The sequence below is a fragment of the Carcharodon carcharias genome, assembly GCF_017639515.1.
Source record: "Carcharodon carcharias isolate sCarCar2 chromosome 29 unlocalized genomic scaffold, sCarCar2.pri SUPER_29_unloc_7, whole genome shotgun sequence".
Taxonomy (NCBI): Eukaryota; Metazoa; Chordata; class Chondrichthyes; order Lamniformes; family Lamnidae; genus Carcharodon; species Carcharodon carcharias.
In genome coordinates, this window is record NW_024470680.1 from 309,561 (window position 1) to 336,274 (window position 26,714).

General features: G+C 53.4%; 1 protein-coding gene across 1 annotated transcript in view; it reads right to left on the bottom strand.

Moving 5' to 3' along the window:
- Nucleotides 1-26,714, bottom strand: part of megf8 (multiple EGF-like-domains 8) — a gene marked incomplete at its 3' end in the record, with an annotated part of 790,270 nt that overhangs the window by 210,330 nt on the left and 553,226 nt on the right. The window contains exons 23-24 of the mRNA XM_041181277.1: nt 24,606-24,828; nt 24,365-24,509 (exon numbers count right to left, since the gene is read on the bottom strand). Of these exons, the coding sequence (XP_041037211.1) occupies nt 24,365-24,509; nt 24,606-24,828 (368 nt within the window). The remainder of the gene's footprint in view (nt 1-24,364; nt 24,510-24,605; nt 24,829-26,714) is intronic.

Below are 26,714 nucleotides of genomic sequence, written 5' to 3' on the forward strand. Positions count from 1 at the left end.
TTACACACTGTGATACAGAGCGCTCTCCCAGTTACACACTGTGATACAGAGCACACTCCCAGTCACACACTTGATACAGAGCACTCTCCCAGTCACACACTGTGATACAGAGCGCTCTCCCAGTTACACACTGTGATACAGAGCGCTCTCCCAGTCACACACTGTGATACAGAGCGCTCTCCCAGTCACACACTGTGATACAGAGCGCTCTCCCAGTTACACACTGTGATACAGAGCGCTCTCCCAGTTCACACACTGTGATACAGAGCGCTCTCCCAGTCACACACTGTGATACAGAGCGCTCTCCCAGTTACACACTGTGATACAGAGCGCTCTCCCAGTCACACACTGTGATACAGAGCGCTCTCCCAGTTACACACTGTGATACAGAGCGCTCTCCCAGTTACACACTGTGATACAGAGCGCTCTCCCAGTTACACACTGTGATACAGAGCGCTCTCCCAGTTACACACTGTGATACAGAGCGCTCTCCCAGTCACACACTGTGATACAGAGCGCTCTCCCAGTTACACACTGTGATACAGAGCGCTCTCCCAGTTACACACTGTGATACAGAGCGCTCTCCCAGTCACACACTGTGATACAGAGCGCTCTCCCAGTTACACACTGTGATACAGAGCGCTCTCCCAGTTACACACTGTGATACAGAGCGCTCTCCCAGTTACACACTGTGATACAGAGCGCTCTCCCAGTCACACACTGTGATACAGAGCGCTCTCCCAGTTACACACTGTGATACAGAGCGCTCTCCCAGTCACACACTGTGATACAGAGCGCTCTCCCAGTCACACACTGTGATACAGAGCGCTCTCCCAGTTACACACTGTGATACAGAGCGCTCTCCCAGTTACACACTGTGATACAGAGCGCTCTCCCAGTCACACACTGTGATACAGAGCGCTCTCCCAGTTACACACTGTGATACAGAGCGCTCTCCCAGTCACACACTGTGATACAGAGCGCTCTCCCAGTCACACACTGTGATACAGAGCGCTCTCCCAGTCACACACTGTGATACAGAGCGCTCTCCCAGTCACACACTGTGATACAGAGCGCTCTCCCAGTCACACACTGTGATACAGAGCGCTCTCCCAGTTACACACTGTGATACAGAGCGCTCTCCCAGTCACACACTGTGATACAGAGCGCTCTCCCAGTCACACACTGTGATACAGAGCGCTCTCCCAGTCACACACTGTGATACAGAGCGCTCTCCCAGTCACACACTGTGATACAGAGCGCTCTCCCAGTCACACACTGTGATACAGAGCGCTCTCCCAGTCACACACTGTGATACAGAGCGCTCTCCCAGTTACACACTGTGATACAGAGCGCTCTCCCAGTCACACACTGTGATACAGAGCGCTCTCCCAGTCACACACTGTGATACAGAGCGCTCTCCCAGTCACACACTGTGATACAGAGCGCTCTCCCAGTCACACACTGTGATACAGAGCGCTCTCCCAGTTACACACTGTGATACAGAGCGCTCTCCCAGTCACACACTGTGATACAGAGCGCTCTCCCAGTCACACACTGTGATACAGAGCGCTCTCCCAGTCACACACTGTGATACAGAGCGCTCTCCCAGTTACACACTGTGATACAGAGCGCTCTCCCAGTTACACACTGTGATACAGAGCGCTCTCCCAGTTACACACTGTGATACAGAGCGCTCTCCCAGTCACACACTGTGATACAGAGCGCTCTCCCAGTCACACACTGTGATACAGAGCGCTCTCCCAGTCACACACTGTGATACAGAGCGCTCTCCCAGTCACACACTGTGATACAGAGCGCTCTCCCAGTCACACACTGTGATACAGAGCGCTCTCCCAGTTACACACTGTGATACAGAGCGCTCTCCCAGTCACACACTGTGATACAGAGCGCTCTCCCAGTTACACACTGTGATACAGAGCGCTCTCCCAGTCACACACTGTGATACAGAGCGCTCTCCCAGTCACACACTGTGATACAGAGCGCTCTCCCAGTTACACACTGTGATACAGAGCGCTCTCCCAGTTACACACTGTGATACAGAGCGCTCTCCCAGTCACACACTGTGATACAGAGCGCTCTCCCAGTCACACACTGTGATACAGAGCACTCTCCCAGTCACACACTGTGATACAGAGCGCTCTCCCAGTCACACACTGTGATACAGAGAACTCTCCCAGTCACACACTGTGATACAGAGCGTCCTCCCAGTTACACACTGTGATACAGAGCTCTCTCCCAGTCACACACTGTGATACAGAGCACTCTCCCAGTCACACACTGTGATACAGAGCGCTCTCCCAGTCACACACTGTGATACAGAGCGCTCTCCCAGTTACACACTGTGATACAGAGCGCTCTCCCAGTCACACACTGTGATACAGAGCACTCTCCCAGTCACACACTGTGATACAGAGCGCTCTCCCAGTCACACACTGTGATACAGAGCGCTCTCCCAGTCACACACTGTGATACAGAGCGCTCTCCCAGTCACACACTGTGATACAGAGCGCTCTCCCAGTCACACACTGTGATACAGAGCGCTCTCCCAGTCACACACTGTGATACAGAGCGCTCTCCCAGTACACACTGTGATACAGAGCGCTCTCCCAGTCACACACTGTGATACAGAGCGCTCTCCCAGTCACACACTGTGATACAGAGCGCTCTCCCAGTCACACACTGTGATACAGAGCGCTCTCCCAGTCACACACTGTGATACAGAGCGCTCTCCCAGTCACACACTGTGATACAGAGCGCTCTCCCAGTCACACACTGTGATACAGAGCGCTCTCCCAGTTACACACTGTGATACAGAGCGCTCTCCCAGTCACACACTGTGATACAGAGCGCTCTCCCAGTTACACACTGTGATACAGAGCGCTCTCCCAGTCACACACTGTGATACAGAGCGCTCTCCCAGTTACACACTGTGATACAGAGCGCTCTCCCAGTTCACACACTGTGATACAGAGCGCTCTCCCAGTTACACACTGTGATACAGAGCGCTCTCCCAGTTACACACTGTGATACAGAGCGCTCTCCCAGTCACACACTGTGATACAGAGCGCTCTCCCAGTCACACACTGTGATACAGAGCGCTCTCCCAGTTACACACTGTGATACAGAGCGCTCTCCCAGTCACACACTGTGATACAGAGCGCTCTCCCAGTTACACACTGTGATACAGAGCGCTCTCCCAGTTACACACTGTGATACAGAGCGCTCTCCCAGTCACACACTGTGATACAGAGCGCTCTCCCAGTCACACACTGTGATACAGAGCGCTCTCCCAGTCACACACTGTGATACAGAGCGCTCTCCCAGTCACACACTGTGATACAGAGCGCTCTCCCAGTCACACACTGTGATACAGAGCGCTCTCCCAGTCACACACTGTGATACAGAGCGCTCTCCCAGTTACACACTGTGATACAGAGCGCTCTCCCAGTCACACACTGTGATACAGAGCGCTCTCCAAGTCACACACTGCGATACAGAGCGCTCTCCCAGTCACACACTGTGATACAGAGCGCTCTCCCAGTCACACACTGTGATACAGAGCACTCTCCCAGTCACACACTGTGATACAGAGCGCTCTCCCAGTCACACACTGTGATACAGAGCGCTCTCCCAGTTACACACTGTGATACAGAGCGCTCTCCCAGTCACACACTGTGATACAGAGCGCTCTCCCAGTCACACACTGTGATACAGAGCGCTCTCCCAGTTACACACTGTGATACAGAGCGCTCTCCCAGTCACACACTGTGATACAGAGCGCTCTCCCAGTTACACACTGTGATACAGAGCGCTCTCCCAGTTACACACTGTGATACAGAGCGCTCTCCCAGTCACACACTGTGATACAGAGCGCTCTCCCAGTCACACACTGTGATACAGAGCGCTCTCCCAGTCACACACTGTGATACAGAGCGCTCTCCCAGTTACACACTGTGATACAGAGCGCTCTCCCAGTCACACACTGTGATACAGAGCGCTCTCCCAGTCACACACTGTGATACAGAGCGCTCTCCCAGTCACACACTGTGATACAGAGCGCTCTCCCAGTCACACACTGTGATACAGAGCGCTCTCCCAGTCACACACTGTGATACAGAGCGCTCTCCCAGTTACACACTGTGATACAGAGCGCTCTCCCAGTTACACACTGTGATACAGAGCGCTCTCCCAGTCACACACTGTGATACAGAGCGCTCTCCCAGTTACACACTGTGATACAGAGCGCTCTCCCAGTCACACACTGTGATACAGAGCGCTCTCCCAGTTACACACTGTGATACAGAGCGCTCTCCCAGTCACACACTGTGATACAGAGCGCTCTCCCAGTTACACACTGTGATACAGAGCGCTCTCCCAGTTACACACTGTGATACAGAGCGCTCTCCCAGTTACACACTGTGATACAGAGCGCTCTCCCAGTTACACACTGTGATACAGAGCGCTCTCCCAGTCACACACTGTGATACAGAGCGCTCTCCCAGTTACACACTGTGATACAGAGCGCTCTCCCAGTCACACACTGTGATACAGAGCGCTCTCCCAGTCACACACTGTGATACAGAGCGCTCTCCCAGTTACACACTGTGATACAGAGCGCTCTCCCAGTTACACACTGTGATACAGAGCGCTCTCCCAGTCACACACTGTGATACAGAGCGCTCTCCCAGTCACACACTGTGATACAGAGCGCTCTCCCAGTCACACACTGTGATACAGAGCGCTCTCCCAGTTACACACTGTGATACAGAGCGCTCTCCCAGTTACACACTGTGATACAGAGCGCTCTCCCAGTCACACACTGTGATACAGAGCGCTCTCCCAGTTACACACTGTGATACAGAGCGCTCTCCCAGTCACACACTGTGATACAGAGCGCTCTCCCAGTCACACACTGTGATACAGAGCGCTCTCCCAGTCACACACTGTGATACAGAGCGCTCTCCCAGTCACACACTGTGATACAGAGCGCTCTCCCAGTTACACACTGTGATACAGAGCGCTCTCCCAGTCACACACTGTGATACAGAGCGCTCTCCCAGTTACACACTGTGATACAGAGCGCTCTCCCAGTCACACACTGTGATACAGAGCGCTCTCCCAGTCACACACTGTGATACAGAGCGCTCTCCCAGTTACACACTGTGATACAGAGCGCTCTCCCAGTTACACACTGTGATACAGAGCGCTCTCCCAGTCACACACTGTGATACAGAGCGCTCTCCCAGTTACACACTGTGATACAGAGCGCTCTCCCAGTCACACACTGTGATACAGAGCGCTCTCCCAGTCACACACTGTGATACAGAGCGCTCTCCCAGTCACACACTGTGATACAGAGCGCTCTCCCAGTCACACACTGTGATACAGAGCGCTCTCCCAGTTACACACTGTGATACAGAGCGCTCTCCCAGTCACACACTGTGATACAGAGCACTCTCCCAGTCACACACTGTGATACAGAGCACTCTCCCAGTCACACACTGTGATATAGAGCACTCTCCCCGTCACACACTGTAATACAGAGCACTCTCCCAGTCACACACTGTGATACAGAGCGCTCCCCCAGTCACACACTGTGATACAGAGCGCTCTCCCAGTTACACACTGTGATACAGAGCGCTCTCCCAGTCACACACTGTAATACAGAGCGCTCTCCCAGTCACACACTGTGATACAGAGCGCTCTCCCAGTCACACACTGTGATACAGAGCGCTCTCCCAGTTACACACTGTGATACAGAGCGCTCTCCCAGTTACACACTGTGATACAGAGCGCTCTCCCAGTTACACACTGTGATACAGAGCGCTCTCCCAGTCACACACTGCGATACAGAGCGCTCTCCCAGTCACACACTGTGATACAGAGCGCTCTCCCAGTCACACACTGTGATACAGAGCGCTCTCCCAGTTACACACTGTGATACAGAGCGCTCTCCCAGTCACACACTGTGATACAGAGCGCTCTCCCAGTTACACACTGTGATACAGAGCGCTCTCCCAGTACACACTGTGATACAGAGCGCTCTCCCAGTTACACACTGTGATACAGAGCGCTCTCCCAGTCACACACTGTGATACAGAGCGCTCTCCCAGTCACACACTGTGATACAGAGCGCTCTCCCAGTCACACACTGTGATACAGAGCGCTCTCCCAGTTACACACTGTGATACAGAGCGCTCTCCCAGTCACACACTGTGATACAGAGCGCTCTCCCAGTCACACACTGTGATACAGAGCGCTCTCCCAGTCACACACTGTGATACAGAGCGCTCTCCCAGTCACACACTGTGATACAGAGCGCTCTCCCAGTTACACACTGTGATACAGAGCGCTCTCCCAGTCACACACTGTGATACAGAGCGCTCTCCCAGTCACACACTGTGATACAGAGCGCTCTCCCAGTTCACACACTGTGATACAGAGCGCTCTCCCAGTACACACTGTGATACAGAGCGCTCTCCCAGTCACACACTGTGATACAGAGCGCTCTCCCAGTCACACACTGTGATACAGAGCGCTCTCCCAGTCACACACTGTGATACAGAGCGCTCTCCCAGTCACACACTGTGATACAGAGCGCTCTCCCAGTTACACACTGTGATACAGAGCGCTCTCCCAGTCACACACTGTGATACAGAGCGCTCTCCCAGTCACACACTGTGATACAGAGCGCTGTCCCAGTCACACACTGCGATACAGAGCGGTATCCCAGTCACACACTGTGATACAGAGCGCTCTCCCTGTCACACACTGTGATACAGAGCGCTCTCCCAGTCACACACTGTGATACAGAGCGCTCTCCCAGTCACACACTGTGATACAGAGCGCTCTCCCAGTTACACACTGTGATACAGAGCGCTCTCCCAGTCACACACTGTGATACAGAGCACTCTCCCAGTCACACACTGTGATACAGAGCGCTCTCCCAGTCACACACTGTGATACAGAGCGCTCTCCCAGTCACACACTGTGATACAGAGCGCTCTCCCAGTCACACACTGTGATACAGAGCGCTCTCCCAGTTACACACTCTGATACAGAGCGCTCTCCCAGTTACACACTGTGATACAGAGCGCTCTCCCAGTCACACACTGTGATACAGAGCGCTCTCCCAGTCACACACTGTGATACAGAGCGCTCTCCCAGTCACACACTGTGATACACAGCACTCTCCCAGTTACACACTGTGATACAGAGCGCTCTCCCAGTCACACACGGTGATACAGAGCCCTCTCCCAGTTACACACTGTGATACAGAGCGCTCTCCAAGTTACACACTGTGATACAGAGCGCTCTCCCAGTTACACACTGTGATACAGAGCGCTCTCCCAGTCACACACTGCGATACAGAGCGCTCTCCCAGTCACACACTGTGATACAGAGCGCTCTCCCAGTCACACACTGTGATACAGAGCGCTCTCCCAGTTACACACTGTGATACAGAGCGCTCTCCCAGTCACACACTGTGATACAGAGCGCTCTCCCAGTTACACACTGTGATACAGAGCGCTCTCCCAGTCACACACTGTGATACAGAGCGCTCTCCCAGTTACACACTGTGATACAGAGCGCTCTCCCAGTCACACACTGTGATACAGAGCGCTCTCCCAGTCACACACTGTGATACAGAGCGCTCTCCCAGTTACACACTGTGATACAGAGCCCTCTCCCAGTTACACACTGTGATACAGAGCGCTCTCCCAGTCACACACTGTGATACAGAGCGCTCTCCCAGTTACACACTGTGATACAGAGCGCTCTCCCAGTCACACACTGTGATACAGAGCGCTCTCCCAGTTACACACTGTGATACAGAGCGCTCTCCCAGTCACACACTGTGATACAGAGCGCTCTCCCAGTTACACACTGTGATACAGAGCGCTCTCCCAGTACACACTGTGATACAGAGCGCTCTCCCAGTCACACACTGTGATACAGAGCGCTCTCCCAGTCACACACTGTGATACAGAGCGCTCTCCCAGTCACACACTGTGATACAGAGCGCTCTCCCAGTCACACACTGTGATACAGAGCGCTCTCCCAGTCACACACTGTGATACAGAGCGCTCTCCCAGTCACACACTGTGATACAGAGCGCTCTCCCAGTTACACACTGTGATACAGAGCGCTCTCCCAGTCACACACTGTGATACAGAGCGCTCTCCCAGTCACACACTGTGATACAGAGCGCTCTCCCAGTCACACACTGTGATACAGAGCGCTCTCCCAGTTACACACTGTGATACAGAGCGCTCTCCCAGTCACACACTGTGATACAGAGCGCTCTCCCAGTCACACACTGTGATACAGAGCGCTCTCCCAGTTACACACTGTGATACAGAGCGCTCTCCCAGTCACACACTGTGATACAGAGCGCTCTCCCAGTCACACACTGTGATACAGAGCGCTCTCCCAGTCACACACTGTGATACAGAGCGCTCTCCCAGTCACACACTGTGATACAGAGCGCTCTCCCAGTCACACACTGTGATACAGAGCGCTCTCCCAGTTACACACTGTGATACAGAGCGCTCTCCCAGTCACACACTGTGATACAGAGCGCTCTCCCAGTTACACACTGTGATACAGAGCGCTCTCCCAGTCACACACTGTGATACAGAGCGCTCTCCCAGTCACACACTGTGATACAGAGCGCTCTCCCAGTCACACACTGTGATACAGAGCGCTCTCCCAGTCACACACTGTGATACAGAGCGCTCTCCCAGTCACACACTGTGATACAGAGCGCTCTCCCAGTTACACACTGTGATACAGAGCGCTCTCCCAGTCACACACTGTGATACAGAGCGCTCTCCCAGTTACACACTGTGATACAGAGCGCTCTCCCAGTCACACACTGTGATACAGAGCGCTCTCCCAGTTACACACTGTGATACAGAGCGCTCTCCCAGTCACACACTGTGATACAGAGCGCTCTCCCAGTTACACACTGTGATACAGAGCGCTCTCCCAGTCACACACTGTGATACAGAGCGCTCTCCCAGTCACACACTGTGATACAGAGCGCTCTCCCAGTCACACACTGTGATACAGAGCGCTCTCCCAGTTCACACACTGTGATACAGAGCGCTCTCCAGTCACACACTGTGATACAGAGCGCTCTCCCAGTTACACACTGTGATACAGAGCACTCTCCCAGTCACACACTGTGATACAGAGCGCTCTCCCAGTCACACACTGTGATACAGAGCGCTCTCCCAGTCACACACTGTGATACAGAGCGCTCTCCCAGTCACACACTGTGATACAGAGCGCTCTCCCAGTCACACACTGTGATACAGAGCGCTCTCCCAGTCACACACTGTGATACAGAGCGCTCTCCCAGTCACACACTGTGATACAGAGCGCTCTCCCAGTCACACACTGTGATACAGAGCGCTCTCCCAGTTACACACTGTGATACAGAGCGCTCTCCCAGTCACACACTGTGATACAGAGCGCTCTCCCAGTCACACACTGTGATACAGAGCGCTCTCCCAGTCACACACTGTGATACAGAGCGCTCTCCCAGTCACACACTGTGATACAGAGCGCTCTCCCAGTCACACACTGTGATACAGAGCGCTCTCCCAGTCACACACTGTGATACAGAGCGCTCTCCCAGTCACACACTGTGATACAGAGCGCTCTCCCAGTCACACACTGTGATACAGAGCGCTCTCCCAGTCACACACTGTGATACAGAGCGCTCTCCCAGTCACACACTGTGATACAGAGCGCTCTCCCAGTCACACACTGTGATACAGAGCGCTCTCCCAGTCACACACTGTGATACAGAGCGCTCTCCCAGTTACACACTGTGATACAGAGCGCTCTCCCAGTCACACACTGTGATACAGAGCGCTCTCCCAGTTACACACTGTGATACAGAGCGCTCTCCCAGTCACACACTGTGATACAGAGCGCTCTCCCAGTTACACACTGTGATACAGAGCACTCTCCCAGTCACACACTGTGATACAGAGCGCTCTCCCAGTCACACACTGTGATACAGAGCGCTCTCCCAGTCACACACTGTGATACAGAGCGCTCTCCCAGTTACACACTGTGATACAGAGCACTCTCCCAGTCACACACTGTGATACAGAGCGCTCTCCCAGTTACACACTGTGATACAGAGCGCTCTCCCAGTCACACACTGTGATACAGAGCGCTCTCCCAGTTACACACTGTGATACAGAGCGCTCTCCCAGTTACACACTGTGATACAGAGCGCTCTCCCAGTTACACACTGTGATACAGAGCGCTCTCCCAGTTACACACTGTGATACAGAGCGCTCTCCCAGTCACACACTGTGATACAGAGCGCTCTCCCAGTTACACACTGTGATACAGAGCGCTCTCCCAGTCACACACTGTGATACAGAGCGCTCTCCCAGTCACACACTGTGATACAGAGCGCTCTCCCAGTTACACACTGTGATACAGAGCGCTCCCCCAGTCACACACTGTGATACAGAGCGCTCTCCCAGTCACACACTGTGATACAGAGCGCTCTCCCAGTCACACACTGTGATACAGAGCGCTCTCCCAGTTACACACTGTGATACAGAGCACTCTCCCAGTCACACACTGTGATACAGAGCGCTCTCCCAGTCACACACTGTGATACAGAGCGCTCTCCCAGTTACACACTGTGATACAGAGCGCTCTCCCAGTCACACACTGTGATACAGAGCGCTCTCCCAGTCACACACTGTGATACAGAGCGCTCTCCCAGTTACACACTGTGATACAGAGCGCTCTCCCAGTTACACACTGTGATACAGAGCGCTCTCCCAGTTACACACTGTGATACAGAGCGCTCTCCCAGTCACACACTGTGATACAGAGCGCTCTCCCAGTTACACACTGTGATACAGAGCGCTCTCCCAGTTACACACTGTGATACAGAGCGCTCTCCCAGTCACACACTGTGATACAGAGCGCTCTCCCAGTCACACACTGTGATACAGAGCGCTCTCCCAGTTACACACTGTGATACAGAGCGCTCTCCCAGTTACACACTGTGATACAGAGCGCTCTCCCAGTCACACACTGTGATACAGAGCGCTCTCCCAGTTACACACTGTGATACAGAGCGCTCTCCCAGTCACACACTGTGATACAGAGCGCTCTCCCAGTCACACACTGTGATACAGAGCGCTCTCCCAGTTACACACTGTGATACAGAGCGCTCTCCCAGTTACACACTGTGATACAGAGCGCTCTCCCAGTCACACACTGTGATACAGAGCGCTCTCCCAGTCACACACTGTGATACAGAGCGCTCTCCCAGTTACACACTGTGATACAGAGCGCTCTCCCAGTTACACACTGTGATACAGAGCGCTCTCCCAGTCACACACTGTGATACAGAGCGCTCTCCCAGTTACACACTGTGATACAGAGCGCTCTCCCAGTCACACACTGTGATACAGAGCGCTCTCCCAGTACACACTGTGATACAGAGCGCTCTCCCAGTACACACTGTGATACAGAGCGCTCTCCCAGTTACACACTGTGATACAGAGCGCTCTCCCAGTCACACACTGTGATACAGAGCGCTCTCCCAGTCACACACTGTGATACAGAGCGCTCTCCCAGTTACACACTGTGATACAGAGCGCTCTCCCAGTTACACACTGTGATACAGAGCGCTCTCCCAGTCACACACTGTGATACAGAGCGCTCTCCCAGTTACACACTGTGATACAGAGCGCTCTCCCAGTCACACACTGTGATACAGAGCGCTCTCCCAGTCACACACTGTGATACAGAGCGCTCTCCCAGTTACACACTGTGATACAGAGCGCTCTCCCTGTCACACATTGTGATACAGAGCACACTCCCAGTCACACACTGTGATACAGAGCGCTCTCCCAGTCACACACTGTGATACAGAGCGCTCTCCCAGTCACACACTGTGATACAGAGCGCTCTCCCAGTCACACACTGTGATACAGAGCGCTCTCCCAGTCACACACTGTGATACAGAGCGCTCTCCCAGTTACACACTGTGATACAGAGCGCTCTCCCAGTCACACACTGTGATACAGAGCGCTCTCCCAGTTACACACTGTGATACAGAGCGCTCTCCCAGTCACACACTGTGATACAGAGCGCTCTCCCAGTCACACACTGTGATACAGAGCGCTCTCCCAGTTACACACTGTGATACAGAGCGCTCTCCCAGTCACACACGGTGATACAGAGCGCTCTCCCAGTCACACACTGTGATACAGAGCGCTCTCCCAGTTACACACTGTGATACAGAGCGCTCTCCCAGTTACACACTGTGATACAGAGCGCTCTCCCAGTCACACACTGTGATACAGAGCGCTCTCCCAGTCACACACTGTGATACAGAGCGCTCTCCCAGTCACACACTGTGATACAGAGCGCTCTCCCAGTCACACACTGTGATACAGAGCGCTCTCCCAGTCACACACTGTGATACAGAGCGCTCTCCCAGTCACACACTGTGATACAGAGCGCTCTCCCAGTCACACACTGTGATACAGAGCGCTCTCCCAGTCACACACTGTGATACAGAGCGCTCTCCCAGTACACACTGTGATACAGAGCGCTCTCCCAGTCACACACTGTGATACAGAGCGCTCTCCCAGTTACACACTGTGATACAGAGCGCTCTCCCAGTTACACACTGTGATACAGAGCGCTCTCCCAGTTACACACTGTGATACAGAGCGCTCTCCCAGTCACACACTGTGATACAGAGCGCTCTCCCAGTCACACACTGTGATACAGAGCGCTCTCCCAGTCACACACTGTGATACAGAGCGCTCTCCCAGTCACACACTGTGATACAGAGCGCTCTCCCAGTCACACACTGTGATACAGAGCGCTCTCCCAGTTACACACTGTGATACAGAGCGCTCTCCCAGTTACACACTGTGATACAGAGCGCTCTCCCAGTTACACACTGTGATACAGAGCGCTCTCCCAGTCACACACTGTGATACAGAGCGCTCTCCCAGTTACACACTGTGATACAGAGCGCTCTCCCAGTCACACACTGTGATACAGAGCGCTCTCCCAGTCACACACTGTGATACAGAGCGCTCTCCCAGTTACACACTGTGATACAGAGCGCTCTCCCAGTTACACACTGTGATACAGAGCGCTCTCCCAGTCACACACTGTGATACAGAGCGCTCTCCCAGTCACACACTGTGATACAGAGCGCTCTCCCAGTCACACACTGTGATACAGAGCGCTCTCCCAGTCACACACTGTGATACAGAGCGCTCTCCCAGTCACACACTGTGATACAGAGCGCTCTCCCAGTTACACACTGTGATACAGAGCGCTCTCCCAGTCACACACTGTGATACAGAGCGCTCTCCCAGTTACACACTGTGATACAGAGCGCTCTCCCAGTTACACACTGTGATACAGAGCGCTCTCCCAGTCACACACTGTGATACAGAGCGCTCTCCCAGTCACACACTGTGATACAGAGCGCTCTCCCAGTCACACACTGTGATACAGAGCGCTCTCCCAGTTACACACTGTGATACAGAGCGCTCTCCCAGTCACACACTGTGATACAGAGCGCTCTCCCAGTTACACACTGTGATACAGAGCGCTCTCCCAGTTACACACTGTGATACAGAGCGCTCTCCCAGTCACACACTGTGATACAGAGCGCTCTCCCAGTCACACACTGTGATACAGAGCGCTCTCCCAGTACACACTGTGATACAGAGCGCTCTCCCAGTTACACACTGTGATACAGAGCGCTCTCCCAGTCACACACTGTGATACAGAGCGCTCTCCCAGTCACACACTGTGATACAGAGCGCTCTCCCAGTCACACACTGTGATACAGAGCGCTCTCCCAGTCACACACTGTGATACAGAGCGCTCTCCCAGTCACACACTGTGATACAGAGCGCTCTCCCAGTTACACACTGTGATACAGAGCGCTCTCCCAGTCACACACTGTGATACAGAGCGCTCTCCCAGTTACACACTGTGATACAGAGCGCTCTCCCAGTCACACACTGTGATACAGAGCGCTCTCCCAGTCACACACTGTGATACAGAGCGCTCTCCCAGTCACACACTGTGATACAGAGCGCTCTCCCAGTCACACACTGTGATACAGAGCGCTCTCCCAGTCACACACTGTGATACAGAGCGCTCTCCCAGTTACACACTGTGATACAGAGCACTCTCCCAGTCACACACTGTGATACAGAGCACTCTCCCAGTCACACACTGTGATACAGAGCGCTCTCCCAGTCACACACTGTGATACAGAGCGCTCTCCCAGTCACACACTGTGATACAGAGCACTCTCCCAGTCACACACTGTGATACAGAGCGTCCTACCAGTTACACACTGTGATACAGAGCGCTCTCCCAGTTACACACTGTGATACAGAGCGCTCTCCCAGTCACACACTGTGATACAGAGCGCTCTCCCAGTCACACACTGTGATACAGAGCGCTCTCCCAGTCACACACTGTGATACAGAGCGCTCTCCCAGTCACACACTGTGATACAGAGCGCTCTCCCAGTCACACACTGTGATACAGAGCGCTCTCCCAGTTACACACTGTGATACAGAGCGCTCTCCCAGTCACACACTGTGATACAGAGCGCTCTCCCAGTTACACACTGTGATACAGAGCGCTCTCCCAGTCACACACTGTGATACAGAGCACTCTCCCAGTCACAGACTGTGATACAGAGAGCTCTCCCAGTTACACACTGTGATACAGATCGCTCTCCCAGTTACACACTGTGATACAGAGCGCTCTCCCAGTCACACACTGTGATACAGAGCGCTCTCCCAGTCACACACTGTGATACAGAGCGCTCTCCCAGTCACACACTGTGATATAGAGCGCTCTCCCAGTTACACACTGTGATACAGAGCGCTCTCCCAGTCACACACTGTGATACAGAGCGCTCTCCCAGTCACACACTGTGATACAGAGCGCTCTCCCAGTCACACACTGTGATACAGAGCGCTCTCCCAGTCACACACTGTGATACAGAGCGCTCTCCCAGTCACACACTGTGATACAGATCGCTCTCCCAGTTACACACTGTGATACAGAGCGCTCTCCCAGTCACACATTGTGATACAGAGCACTCTCCCAGTCACACACTGTGATACAGAGCGCTCTCGCAGTCACACACTGTGATACAGAGCACTCTCCCAGTTGCACACTGTGATACAGAGCGCTCTCTCAGTCACACACTGTGATACAGAGAGCTCTCCCTGTCACACACTGTGATACAGAGCGCTCTCCCTGTCACACACTGTGATACAGAGCGCTCTCCCAGTCACACACTGTGATACAGAGCGCTCTCCCAGTCACACACTGTGATACAGAGCGCTCTCCCAGTTACACACTGTGATACAGAGCGCTCTCCCAGTCACACACTGTGATACAGAGCACTCTCCCAGTCACACACTGTGATACAGAGCGCTCTCCCAGTCACACACTGTGATACAGAGCGCTCTCCCAGTTACACACTGTGATACAGAGCGCTCTCCCAGTCACACACGGTGATACAGAGCGCTCTCCCAGTTACACACTGTGATACAGAGCGCTCTCCCAGTCACACACTGTGATACAGAGCGCTCTCCCAGTCACACACTGTGATACAGAGCGCTCTCCCAGTCACACACTGTGATACAGAGCGCTCTCCCAGTCACACACTGTGATACAGAGCGCTCTCCCAGTCACACACTGTGATACAGAGCGCTCTCCCAGTCACACACTGTGATACAGAGCGCTCTCCCAGTCACACACTGTGATACAGAGCGCTCTCCCAGTCACACACTGTGATACAGAGCACTCTCCCAGTCACACACTGTGATACAGAGCGCTCTCCCAGTCACACACTGTGATACAGAGCACTCTCCCAGTCACACACTGTGATACAGAGCGCTCTCCCAGTCACACACTGTGATACAGAGCGCTCTCCCAGTCACACACTGTGATACAGAGCACTCTCCCAGTCACACACTGTGATACAGAGCGCTCTCCCAGTTACACACTGTGATACAGAGCGCTCTCCCAGTTACACACTGTGATACAGAGCGCTCTCCCAGTCACACACTGTGATACAGAGCGCTCTCCCAGTTACACACTCTGATACAGAGCGCTCTCCCAGTCACACACTGTGATACAGAGCGCTCTCCCAGTTACACACTGTGATACAGAGCACTCTCCCAGTTACACACTGTGATACAGAGCGCTCTCCCAGTCACACACTGTGATACAGAGCACTCTCCCAGTCACACAGTGTGATACAGAGCGTTCTCCCAGTCACACACTGTGATACAGAGCGTTCTCCCAGTCACACACTGTGATACAGAGCGTTCTCCCAGTCACACACTGAGATACAGAGCGCTCTCCCAGTTACACCATGATACAGAGCGCTCTCCCAGTTACACACTGTGATACAGAGGGCTCTCCCAGTCACAGATTGTGACACAGAGCGCTCTCCCAGTTACACACAGTGATACAGAGCACTCTCCCAGTTACACACTGTGATACAGAGCACTCTCCCAGTTACACACTGTGATACAGAGCGCTCTCCCAGTCACACAGTGATACAGAGCGCTCTCCCAGTTACACACTGTGACACAGAGCGCTCTCCCAGTTACACACAGTGATACAGTGCGCTCTCCCAATTACACACTGTGATACAGAGCACACTCCCAGTTACACAAGCTGATACAGAGCGCTCTCCCAGTCACACACAGAGACACAGAGCGCTCTCTCAGTTACACACTGTGATACAGAGCACTCTCCCAGTCACACACTGTGATACAGAGCACTCTCCCAGTCACACACTGTGATACAGAGCGTCCTCCCAGTTACACACTGTGATACAGAGCGTCCTCCCAGTTACACACTGTGATACAGAGCACTCTCCCAGTCACACACCGTGATACAGAGCACACTCCCAGTTACACACTGTGATACAGAGCGCTCTCCCAGTTACACACTGTGATACAGAGCGCTCTCCCAGTTACACACTGTGATAGAGTGCTCTCCCAGTTACAAACGGTGATACAGAGCGCTCCCCCAGTCACACACTGTGATACAGAGCGCTCTCCCAGTTACACACTATGATACACGGCACTCTCCCAGTTACACACTGTGATACAGAGCGCTCTCCCACTCACACACGCTGATACAGAGCGCTCTCCCAGTTACACACAGTGATACAGAGTGCTCTCCCAGTTACACACTGTGATACAGAGCACTCTCCCAGTTACACACTATGATACAGAGCGCTCTCCCAGTCACACACCGTGATACAGAGCGCTCTCCCAGTTACACACTGTGATACAGAGCTCTCTCCCTGTCACACATTGTGATACAGAGCACACTCCCAGTCATACACTGTGATACAGAGCGCTCTCCCAGTTACACACTGTGATGCAGAGCGCTCTCCCAGTTACACATTGTGATACAGAGCGCTCTCCCAGTCACACACTCTGATACAGAGCGCTCTCCCAGTTACACACTGTGATACAGAGCGCTCTCCCAGTCACACACTGTGATACAGAGCGCTCTCCCAGTCACACACTCTGATACAGAGCGCTCTCCCAGTCACAAACTGCGATACAGAGCACTCTCCCAGTCACACACTGTGATACACAGCACTCTCCCAGTCACACACTGTGATACAGAGCGCTCTCCCAGTCACAAACTGCGATACAGAGCACTCTCCCAGTCACACACTGTGATACAGAGCGCTCTCCCAGTCACACACTGTGATACAGAGCGCTCTCCCAGTCACACACTCTGATACAGAGCGCTCTCCCAGTTACACACTGTGATACAGAGCGCTCTCCCGGTCACACACTGTAATACAGAGCGCTCACCCGGTCACACACTGTGATACAGAGCGCTCTCCCAGTCACACACTGTGATACAGAGCGCTCTCCCAGTTACTCACTGTGATACGCAGCACCCTCCCAGTTACACACTGTGATATAGAGCACTCTCCCAGTCACACACTGTGATACAGAGCGCTCTCCCAGTCACACACTGTGATACAGAGCGCTCTCCCAGTCACACACGGTGATACAGAGCCCTCTCCCAGTTACACACTGTGATACAGAGCGCTCTCCAAGTTACACACTGTGATACAGAGCGCTCTCCCAGTTACACACTGTGATACAGAGCGCTCTCCCAGTCACACACTGCGATACAGAGCGCACTCCCAGTCACACACTGTGATACAGAGCGCTCTCCCAGTCACACACTGTGATACAGAGCGCTCTCCCAGTCACACACTGTGATACAGAGCGCTCTCCAAGTCACACACTGTGATGCAGAGCGCTCTCCCAGTTACACACTGTGATACAGAGCACTCTCCCAGTCACACACTGTGATACAGAGCGCTGTCCCAGTTACACACAGTGATACAGACCGCTCTCCCAGTCACAAACTGTGATACAGAGCGCTATCCCAGTCACACACTGTGATACAGAGCGCTCTCCCAGTTACACACTATGATACACAGCACTCTCCCAGTTGCACACTGTGATACAGAGCGCTCTCCCAGTCACACACACTGATACAGAGCGCTCTCCCAGTTACACACTGTGATACAAAGCGCTCTCCCAGTCACACACCGTGATACAGAACGCTTTCCCAGTTACACACTGATACAGAGCGCTCTCCCTGTCACACACGCTGATACAGAGCGCTCTCCCAGTTACACACTGTGATACAGAGCACTCTCCCAGTTACACACTGTGATACAGAGCGCTCTCCCAGTTACACACTGTGATACAGAGCGCTCTCCCTGTCACACACTGTGATACAGAGCGCTCTCTCAGTCACACACTGTGATACAGAGAGCTCTCCCTGTCACACACTGTGATACAGAGCGCTCTCCCTGTCACACACTGTGATACAGAGCGCTCTCGCAGTCACACACTGTGATACAGAGCGCTCTCCTAGTTACACACTGTGATACAGAGCACTCTCCCAGTCACACACTGTAATATAGAGCAGTCTCCCAGTCACACACTGTGATACAGAGCGCTCTCCCAGTTACACACTGTGATACAGAGCACTCTCCCAGTCACACACTGTGATACAGAGCACTCTCCCAGTCACACACTGTGATACAGAGCGCTCTCCCAGTCACACACTGTGATACAGAGCGCTCTCCCAGTCACACACTGTGATACAGAGCGCTCTCCCAGTCACACACTGTGATACAGAGCGCTCTCCCAGTTACTCACTGTGATACGCAGCACCCTCCCAGTTACACACTGTGATACAGAGCGCTCTCCCAGTCACACACTGTGATACAGAGCACTCTCCCAGTCACACACTGTGATATAGAGCACTCTCCCCGTCACACACTGTGATACAGAGCGCTCTCCCAGTTACACACTGTGATACAGAGCGCTCTCCCAGTCACACACGGTGATACAGAGCGCTCTCCCAGTTACACACTGTGATACAGAGCGCTGTCCCAGTTACACACAGTGATACAGACCGCTCTCCCAGTCACACACTGTGATACAGAGCGCTATCCCAGTCACACACTGTGATACAGAGCGCTCTCCCAGTTACACACTATGATACACAGCACTCTCCCAGTTGCACACTGTGATACAGAGCGCTCTCCCAGTCACACACACTGATACAGAGCGCTCTCCCAGTTACACACTGTGATACAAAGCGCTCTCCCAGTCACACACCGTGATACAGAACGCTTTCCCAGTTACACACTGATACAGAGCGCTCTCCCAGTCACACACGCTGATACAGAGCGCTCTCCCAGTTACACACTGTGATACAGAGCACTCTCCCAGTTACACACTGTGATACAGAGCGCTCTCCCAGTTACACACTGTGACACAGAGCGCTCTCCCTGTCACACACTGTGATACAGAGCGCTCTCTCAGTCACACACTGTGATACAGAGAGCTCTCCCTGTCACACACTGTGATACAGAGCGCTCTCCCTGTCACACACTGTGATACAGAGCGCTCTCGCAGTCACACACTGTGATACAGAGCGCTCTCCCAGTTACACACTGTGATACAGAGCACTCTCCCAGTCACACACTGTGATACAGAGCACTCTCCCAGTCACACACTGTGATATAAAGCAGTCTCCCAGTCACACACTGTGATACAGAGCGGTCTCCCAGTTACACACTGTGATACAGAGCACTCTCCCAGTCACACACTGTGATACAGAGCACTCTCCCAGTCACACACTGTGCTATAGAGCACTCTCCCAGTTACACAATCTGATACAGAGCGCTCTCCCAGTTACACACACTGATACAGAGCGCTCCCCCAGTCACACACTCTGATACAGAGCGCTCTCCCAGTTACACACTCTGATACGGAGCGCTCCCCCAGTCACACTCTGTGATAAAGAGCGCTCTCCCAGTTACACACTATGATACACGGCACTCTCCCAGTTACACACTGTGATACAGAGCGCTCTCCCACTTACACACGCTGATACAGAGCGCACTCCCAGTTACACACAGTGATACAGAGCGCTCTCCCAGTTACACACTGTGATACAGAGCACTCTCCCAGTTACACACTGTGATACAGAGCGCTCTCCCAGTCACACACTGTGATACAGAGCACTCTCCCAGTCACACAGTGTGATACAGAGCGTTCTCCCAGTCACACACTGTGATACAGAGCGTTCTCCCAGTCACACACTGTGATACAGAGCGTTCTCCCAGTCACACACTCTGATACAGAGCGCTCTCCCAGTTACACACTGAGATACAGAGCGCTCTCCCAGTTACACACTGTGATACAGAGCGCTCTCCCAGTTACACACTGTGATACAGAGGGCTCTCCCAGTCACAGATTGTGACACAGAGCGCTCTCCCAGTTACACACAGTGATACAGAGCACTCTCCCAGTTACACACTGTGATACAGAGCGCTCTCCCAGTCACACAGTGATACAGAGCGCTCTCCCAGTTACACACTGTGACACAGAGCGCTCTCCCAGTTACACACAGTGATACAGTGCGCTCTCCCAATTACACACTGTGATACAGAGCACACTCCCAGTTACACAAGCTGATACAGAGCGCTCTCCCAGTCACACACAGAGACACAGAGCGCTCTCTCAGTTACACACTGTGATACAGAGCACTCTCCCAGTCACACACTGTGATACAGAGCACTCTCCCAGTCACACAGTGTGATACAGAGCGTCCTCCCAGTTACACACTGTGATACAGAGCGTCCTCCCAGTTACACACTGTGATACAGAGCACTCTCCCAGTCACACACTGTGATACATAGCACTCTCCCAGTCACACACTGTGATACAGAGCGCTCTCCCAGTCACACACTGTGATACAGAGCGCTCTCCCAGTTACACACTGTGATACAGAGCACTCTCCCAGTAACACACTGTGATACAGAGCGCTCTCCAAGTCACACACTGTGCTATAGAGCACTCTCCCAGTCACACACTGTGAAACAGAGCACTGTCCCAGTCACACACTGTGATGCAGAGCGCTCTCCCAGTCACACACTGTGATGCAGAGCGCTCTCCCAGTCACACACTGTGATACAGAGCGCTCTCCCAGTCACACACTGTGATACAGAGCACTCTCCCAGTTACACACTATGATACACAGCACTCTCCCAGTTACACACTGTGATACAGAGCGCTCTCCCAGTCACACACACTGATACAGAGCGCTCTCCCAGTTACACACTGTGATACAAAGCGCTCTCCCAGTCACAAACCGTGATACAGAACGCTTTCCCAGTTACACACTGATACAGAGCGCTCTCCCTGTCACACACGCTGATACAGAGCGCTCTCCCAGTTACACACTGTGATACAGAGCACTCTCCCAGTTACACACTGTGATACAGAGCGCTCTCCCAGTTACACACTGTGATACAGAGCGCTCTCCCTGTCACACACTGTGATACAGAGCGCTCTCTCAGTCACACACTGTGATACAGAGAGCTCTCCCTGTCACACACTGTGATACAGAGCGCTCTCCCTGTCACACACGGTGATACAGAGCGCTCTCGCAGTCACACACTGTGATACAGAGCGCTCTCCCAGTTACACACTGTGATACAGAGCACTCTCCCAGTCACACACTGTGATACAGAGCACTCTCCAAGTCACACACTGTGCTATAGAGCACTCTCCCAGTTACACAATCTGATACAGAGCGCTCTCCCAGTTACACACTGTGATACAGAATGCTCTCCCAGTTACACACAGTGATACAGAGCGCTCTCCCAGTCACACACCGTGATACAGAACGCTTTCCCAGTTACACACTGATACAGAGCGCTCTCCCTGTCACACACGCTGATACAGAGCGCTCTCCCAGTTACACACTGTGATACAGAGCACTCTCCCAGTTACACACTGTGATACAGAGCACTCTCCCAGTTACACACTGTGATACAGAGCGCTCTCCCAGTTACACACTGTGATAGACAGCACTCTCCCAGTTACACACTTGTGATACAGAGCGCTCTCCCAGTCATACACTGTGATAGAGCGCTCTCCCACTCACACACTGTGATACAGAGCGCTCTCCCTGTCACACACTGTGATACAGAGCGCTCTCCCAGTCACACACTGTGATACAGAGCGCTCTCCCAGTCACACACTGTGATACAGAGCGCTCTCCCAGTTACACTCCGTGATACAGAGCGCTCTCCCTGTCACACACTGTGATACAGAGCGCTCTCCCAGTTACACACTGTGATACAGAGCACTCTCCCAGTCACACACTGATACAGAGAGCTCTGCCAGTTACACACTGTGATACAGAGCGTTCTCCCAGTCACACACTGTGATATAGAGCACTCTCCCAGTAACACACTGTGATACAGAGCGTTCTCCCAGTTACACACTGTGATACACAGCACTCTCCCAGTTACACACTGTGATACAGAGCGCTCTCCCAGTCACACACACTGATACAGAGTGCTCTCCCAGTTACACACTGTGATACAGAGCGCTCTCCCAGTCACACACCGTGATACAGAACGCTTTCCCACTTACACACTGATACAGAGCGCTCTCCCAGTCACACGCGCTGATACAGAGCGGTCTCCCAGTTACACACTGTGATACAGAGTACTCTCCCAGTTACACACTGTGATACAGAGCGCTCTCCCAGTTACACACTGTGATAGACAGCACTCTCCCAGTTACACACTTGTGATACAGAGCGCTCTCCCAGTCACACACTGTGATAGAGCGCTCTCCCACTCACACACTGTGATACAGAGCGCTCTCCCAGTTACACACTGTGATACAGAGCGTTCTCCCTGTCACACACTGTGATACAGAGCGCTCTCCCAGTTACACACTGTGATACAGAGCACTCTCCCAGTCACACACTGATACAGAGAGCTCTGCCAGTTACACACTGTGATACAGAGCGCTCTCCCAGTCACACACTGTGATACCGAGCGCTCTTCCAGTTACACACTGTGATACAGAGCGCTCTCCCAGTCACACACTGTGATACAGAGCGCTCTCCCAGTTACACACTGTGATACAGAGCGCTCTCCCAGTCACACACTGTGATACAGAGCGCTCTCCCAGTCACACACTGTGATACAGAGCGCTCTCCCAGTCACACACTGTGATACAGAGCGCTCTCCCAGTCACACACTGTGATACAGTGCGCTCTCCCAGTCACACACTGTGATACAGAGCGCTCTCTCAGTTACACACTGTGATACAGAGCGCTCTGCCAGTTACACACTGTGATACAGAGCGCTCTCCCAGTCACACACTGTGATACCGAGCGCTCTTCCAGTTACACACTGTGATACAGAGCGCTCTCCCAGTCACACACTGTGATACAGAGCGCTCTCCCAGTTACACACTGTGATACAGAGCGCTCTCCCAGTCACACACTGTGATACAGAGCGCTCTCCCAGTCACACACTGTGATACAGAGCGCTCTCCCAGTCACACACTGTGATACAGAGCGCTCTCCCAGTCACACACTGTGATACAGAGTGCTCTCCCAGTCACACACTGTGATACAGAGCGCTCTCCCAGTTACACACTGTGATACAGAGCGCACTCCCAGTTACACACTGTGATACAGTGCGCTCTCCCAGTCACACACTGTGATACAGAGCGCTCTCTCAGTTACACACTGTGATACAGAGCGCACTGCCAGTTACACACTGTGATACAAAGCGCTCTCCCAGTCACACACTGTGATACAGAGCGCTCTCCCAGTTACACACTCTGATATAGAACACTCTGTCCGTTACATATCACAGAGACTATTGAAGTACCTGAGATAGCGTCAACTGTGATTGGCTCATCGCGCCCATTGCCACAGAAGGCTCCAATCAGGTTGGGGTCAGCGTAGATGGCACTGTCCAGCTCGGAGTCCATGAGGAATTCCGGAATTCCATCGAAGACGTAAACATAATTTTGCTGGAAGAAACACATGAGCAGGATTGAATTTGGTCTTTGGGTCACAGGTTGGCTAAAGCCCTCTCTTCTAACCCCCAACTGCACTCAGATACTCACGCCACACTTCATCCTGATGTCCGATCTAATTGTCAGGCTGACTGTAGGGCAGCTGCTCTTCTGCTGGCAGGAGTCCAGAGACTCCGAGGTTGACAGCACCCATAGGCAATAGGCCAGCCCGTTTGTGGAGATCCCATGTCCTCTCATTGAGCCCAGTGCTGAGGAGGAGATGTTCTTCAATAGGATTCGGCCCACACACTCACGGTAGCACGTCCCACTATCCCTGTAAAATCAACAGCTAGATCAGTGCCACAGCGACACACAGGAGTAAAACGCCTGGGAGGTCACAACCTCAAACACAGAGAGAAGGGGTCGATCAGTGTGTGAGTGTGAGTGCGGTGGGGAGGGAGGTACGGAGAGAAGGGGTCGATCAGTGTGTGAGTGTGAGTGAGTGCGGTGGGGAGGGAGGTACAGAGAGAAGGGTTCGATCAGGGTGTGAGTGTGAGTGAGTGCGGTGGGGAGGGAGGTACGTAGAGAAGGGGTCGATCAGTGTGTGAGTGTGAGTGAGTGCGGTGGGGAGGGAGGTACAGAGAGAAGGGTTCGATCAGGGTGTGAGTGTGAGTGAGTACGGTGGGGAGGGAGGTACGGAGAGAAGGGGTCGATCAGTGTGTGAGTGTGAGTGCGGTGGGGAGGGAGGTACGGAGAGAAGGGGTCGATCAGTGTGTGAGTGTGAGTGAGTGCGGTGGGGAGGGAGGTACGGAGAGAAGGGGTCGATCAGTGTGTGAGTGTGAGTGCGGTGCGGAGGGAGGTACGGAGAGAAGGGGTCGATCAGTGTGTGAGTGTGAGTGCGGTGGGGAGGGAGGTACGGAGAGAAGGGGTGGATCAGTGTGTGAGTGTGAGTGAGTGCGGTGGGGAGGGAGGTACAGAGAGAAGGGATCGATCAGTGTGTGAGTGTGAGTGAGTGCGGTGGGGAGTGAGGTACAGAGAGAAGGGTTCGATCAGTGTGTGAGTGTGAGTGAGTGCGGTGGGGAGGGAGGTACGGAGAGAAGGGGTCGATCAGTGTGTGAGTGTGAGTGAGTGCGGTGGGGAGAGGTACGGAGAGAAGGGGTCGATCAGTGTGTGAGTGTCAGTGAGTGCGGTGGGGAGGGAGGTACAGAGAGAAGGGGTCGATCAGTGTGTGAGTGTGAATGAGTGTGGTGGGGAGGGAGGTACGGAGAGAAGGGGTCGATCAGTGTGTGAGTGTGAGTGAGTGCGGTGGGGAGGGAGGTACGGAGAGAAGGGGTCGATCAGTGTGTGAGTGTGAGTGAGTGCGGTGGGGAGGGAGGTACAGAGAGAAGGGTTCGATCAGTGTGTGAGTGTGAGTGAGTGCGGTGGGGCGGGAGGTACAGAGAGAAGGGTTAGATCAGGGTGTGAGTGTGAGTGAGTGCGGTGGGGAGGGAGGTACGGAGAGAAGGGGTTGATCAGTGTGTGAGTGTGAGTGCGGTGGGGAGGGAGGTACGGAGAGAAGGGGTCGATCAGTGTGTGAGTGTGAGAGAGTGCGGTGGGGAGGGAGGTACAGAGAGAAGGGGTCGTTCAGTGTGTGAGTGTGAGTGAGTGCGGTGGGGAGGGAGGTACGGAGAGAAGGGGTCGATCAGTGTGTGAGTGTGAGTGAGTGCGGTGGGGAGGGAGGTAGAGAGAGAAGGGTTCGATCAGTGTGTGAGTGTGAGTGAGTGCGGTGGGGAGTGAGGTACAGAGAGAAGGGGTCGATCAGTGTGTGAGTGTGAGTGAGTGCGGTGGGGAGGGAGGTACGGAGAGAAGGGGTCGATCAGTGTGTGAGTGTGAGAGAGTGCGGTGGGGAGGGAGGTACGGAGAGAAGGGGTCGATCAGTGTGTGAGTGTGAGTGAGTGCGGTGGGGAGGGAGGTACGGAGAGAAGGGGTCGATCAGTGTGTGAGTGTGAGTGAGTGCGGTGGGGAGGGAGGTACAGAGAGAAGGGTTCGATCAGGGTGTGAGTGTGAGTGAGTGCGGTGGGGAGGGAGGTCCGGAGAGAAGGGGTCGATCAGTGTGTGAGTGTGAGTGCGGTGGGGAGGGAGGTACGGAGAGAAGGGGTCGATCAGTGTGTGAGTGTGAGAGAGTGCGGTGGGGAGGGAGGTACAGAGAGAAGGGTTCGATCAGTGTGTGAGTGTGAGTGA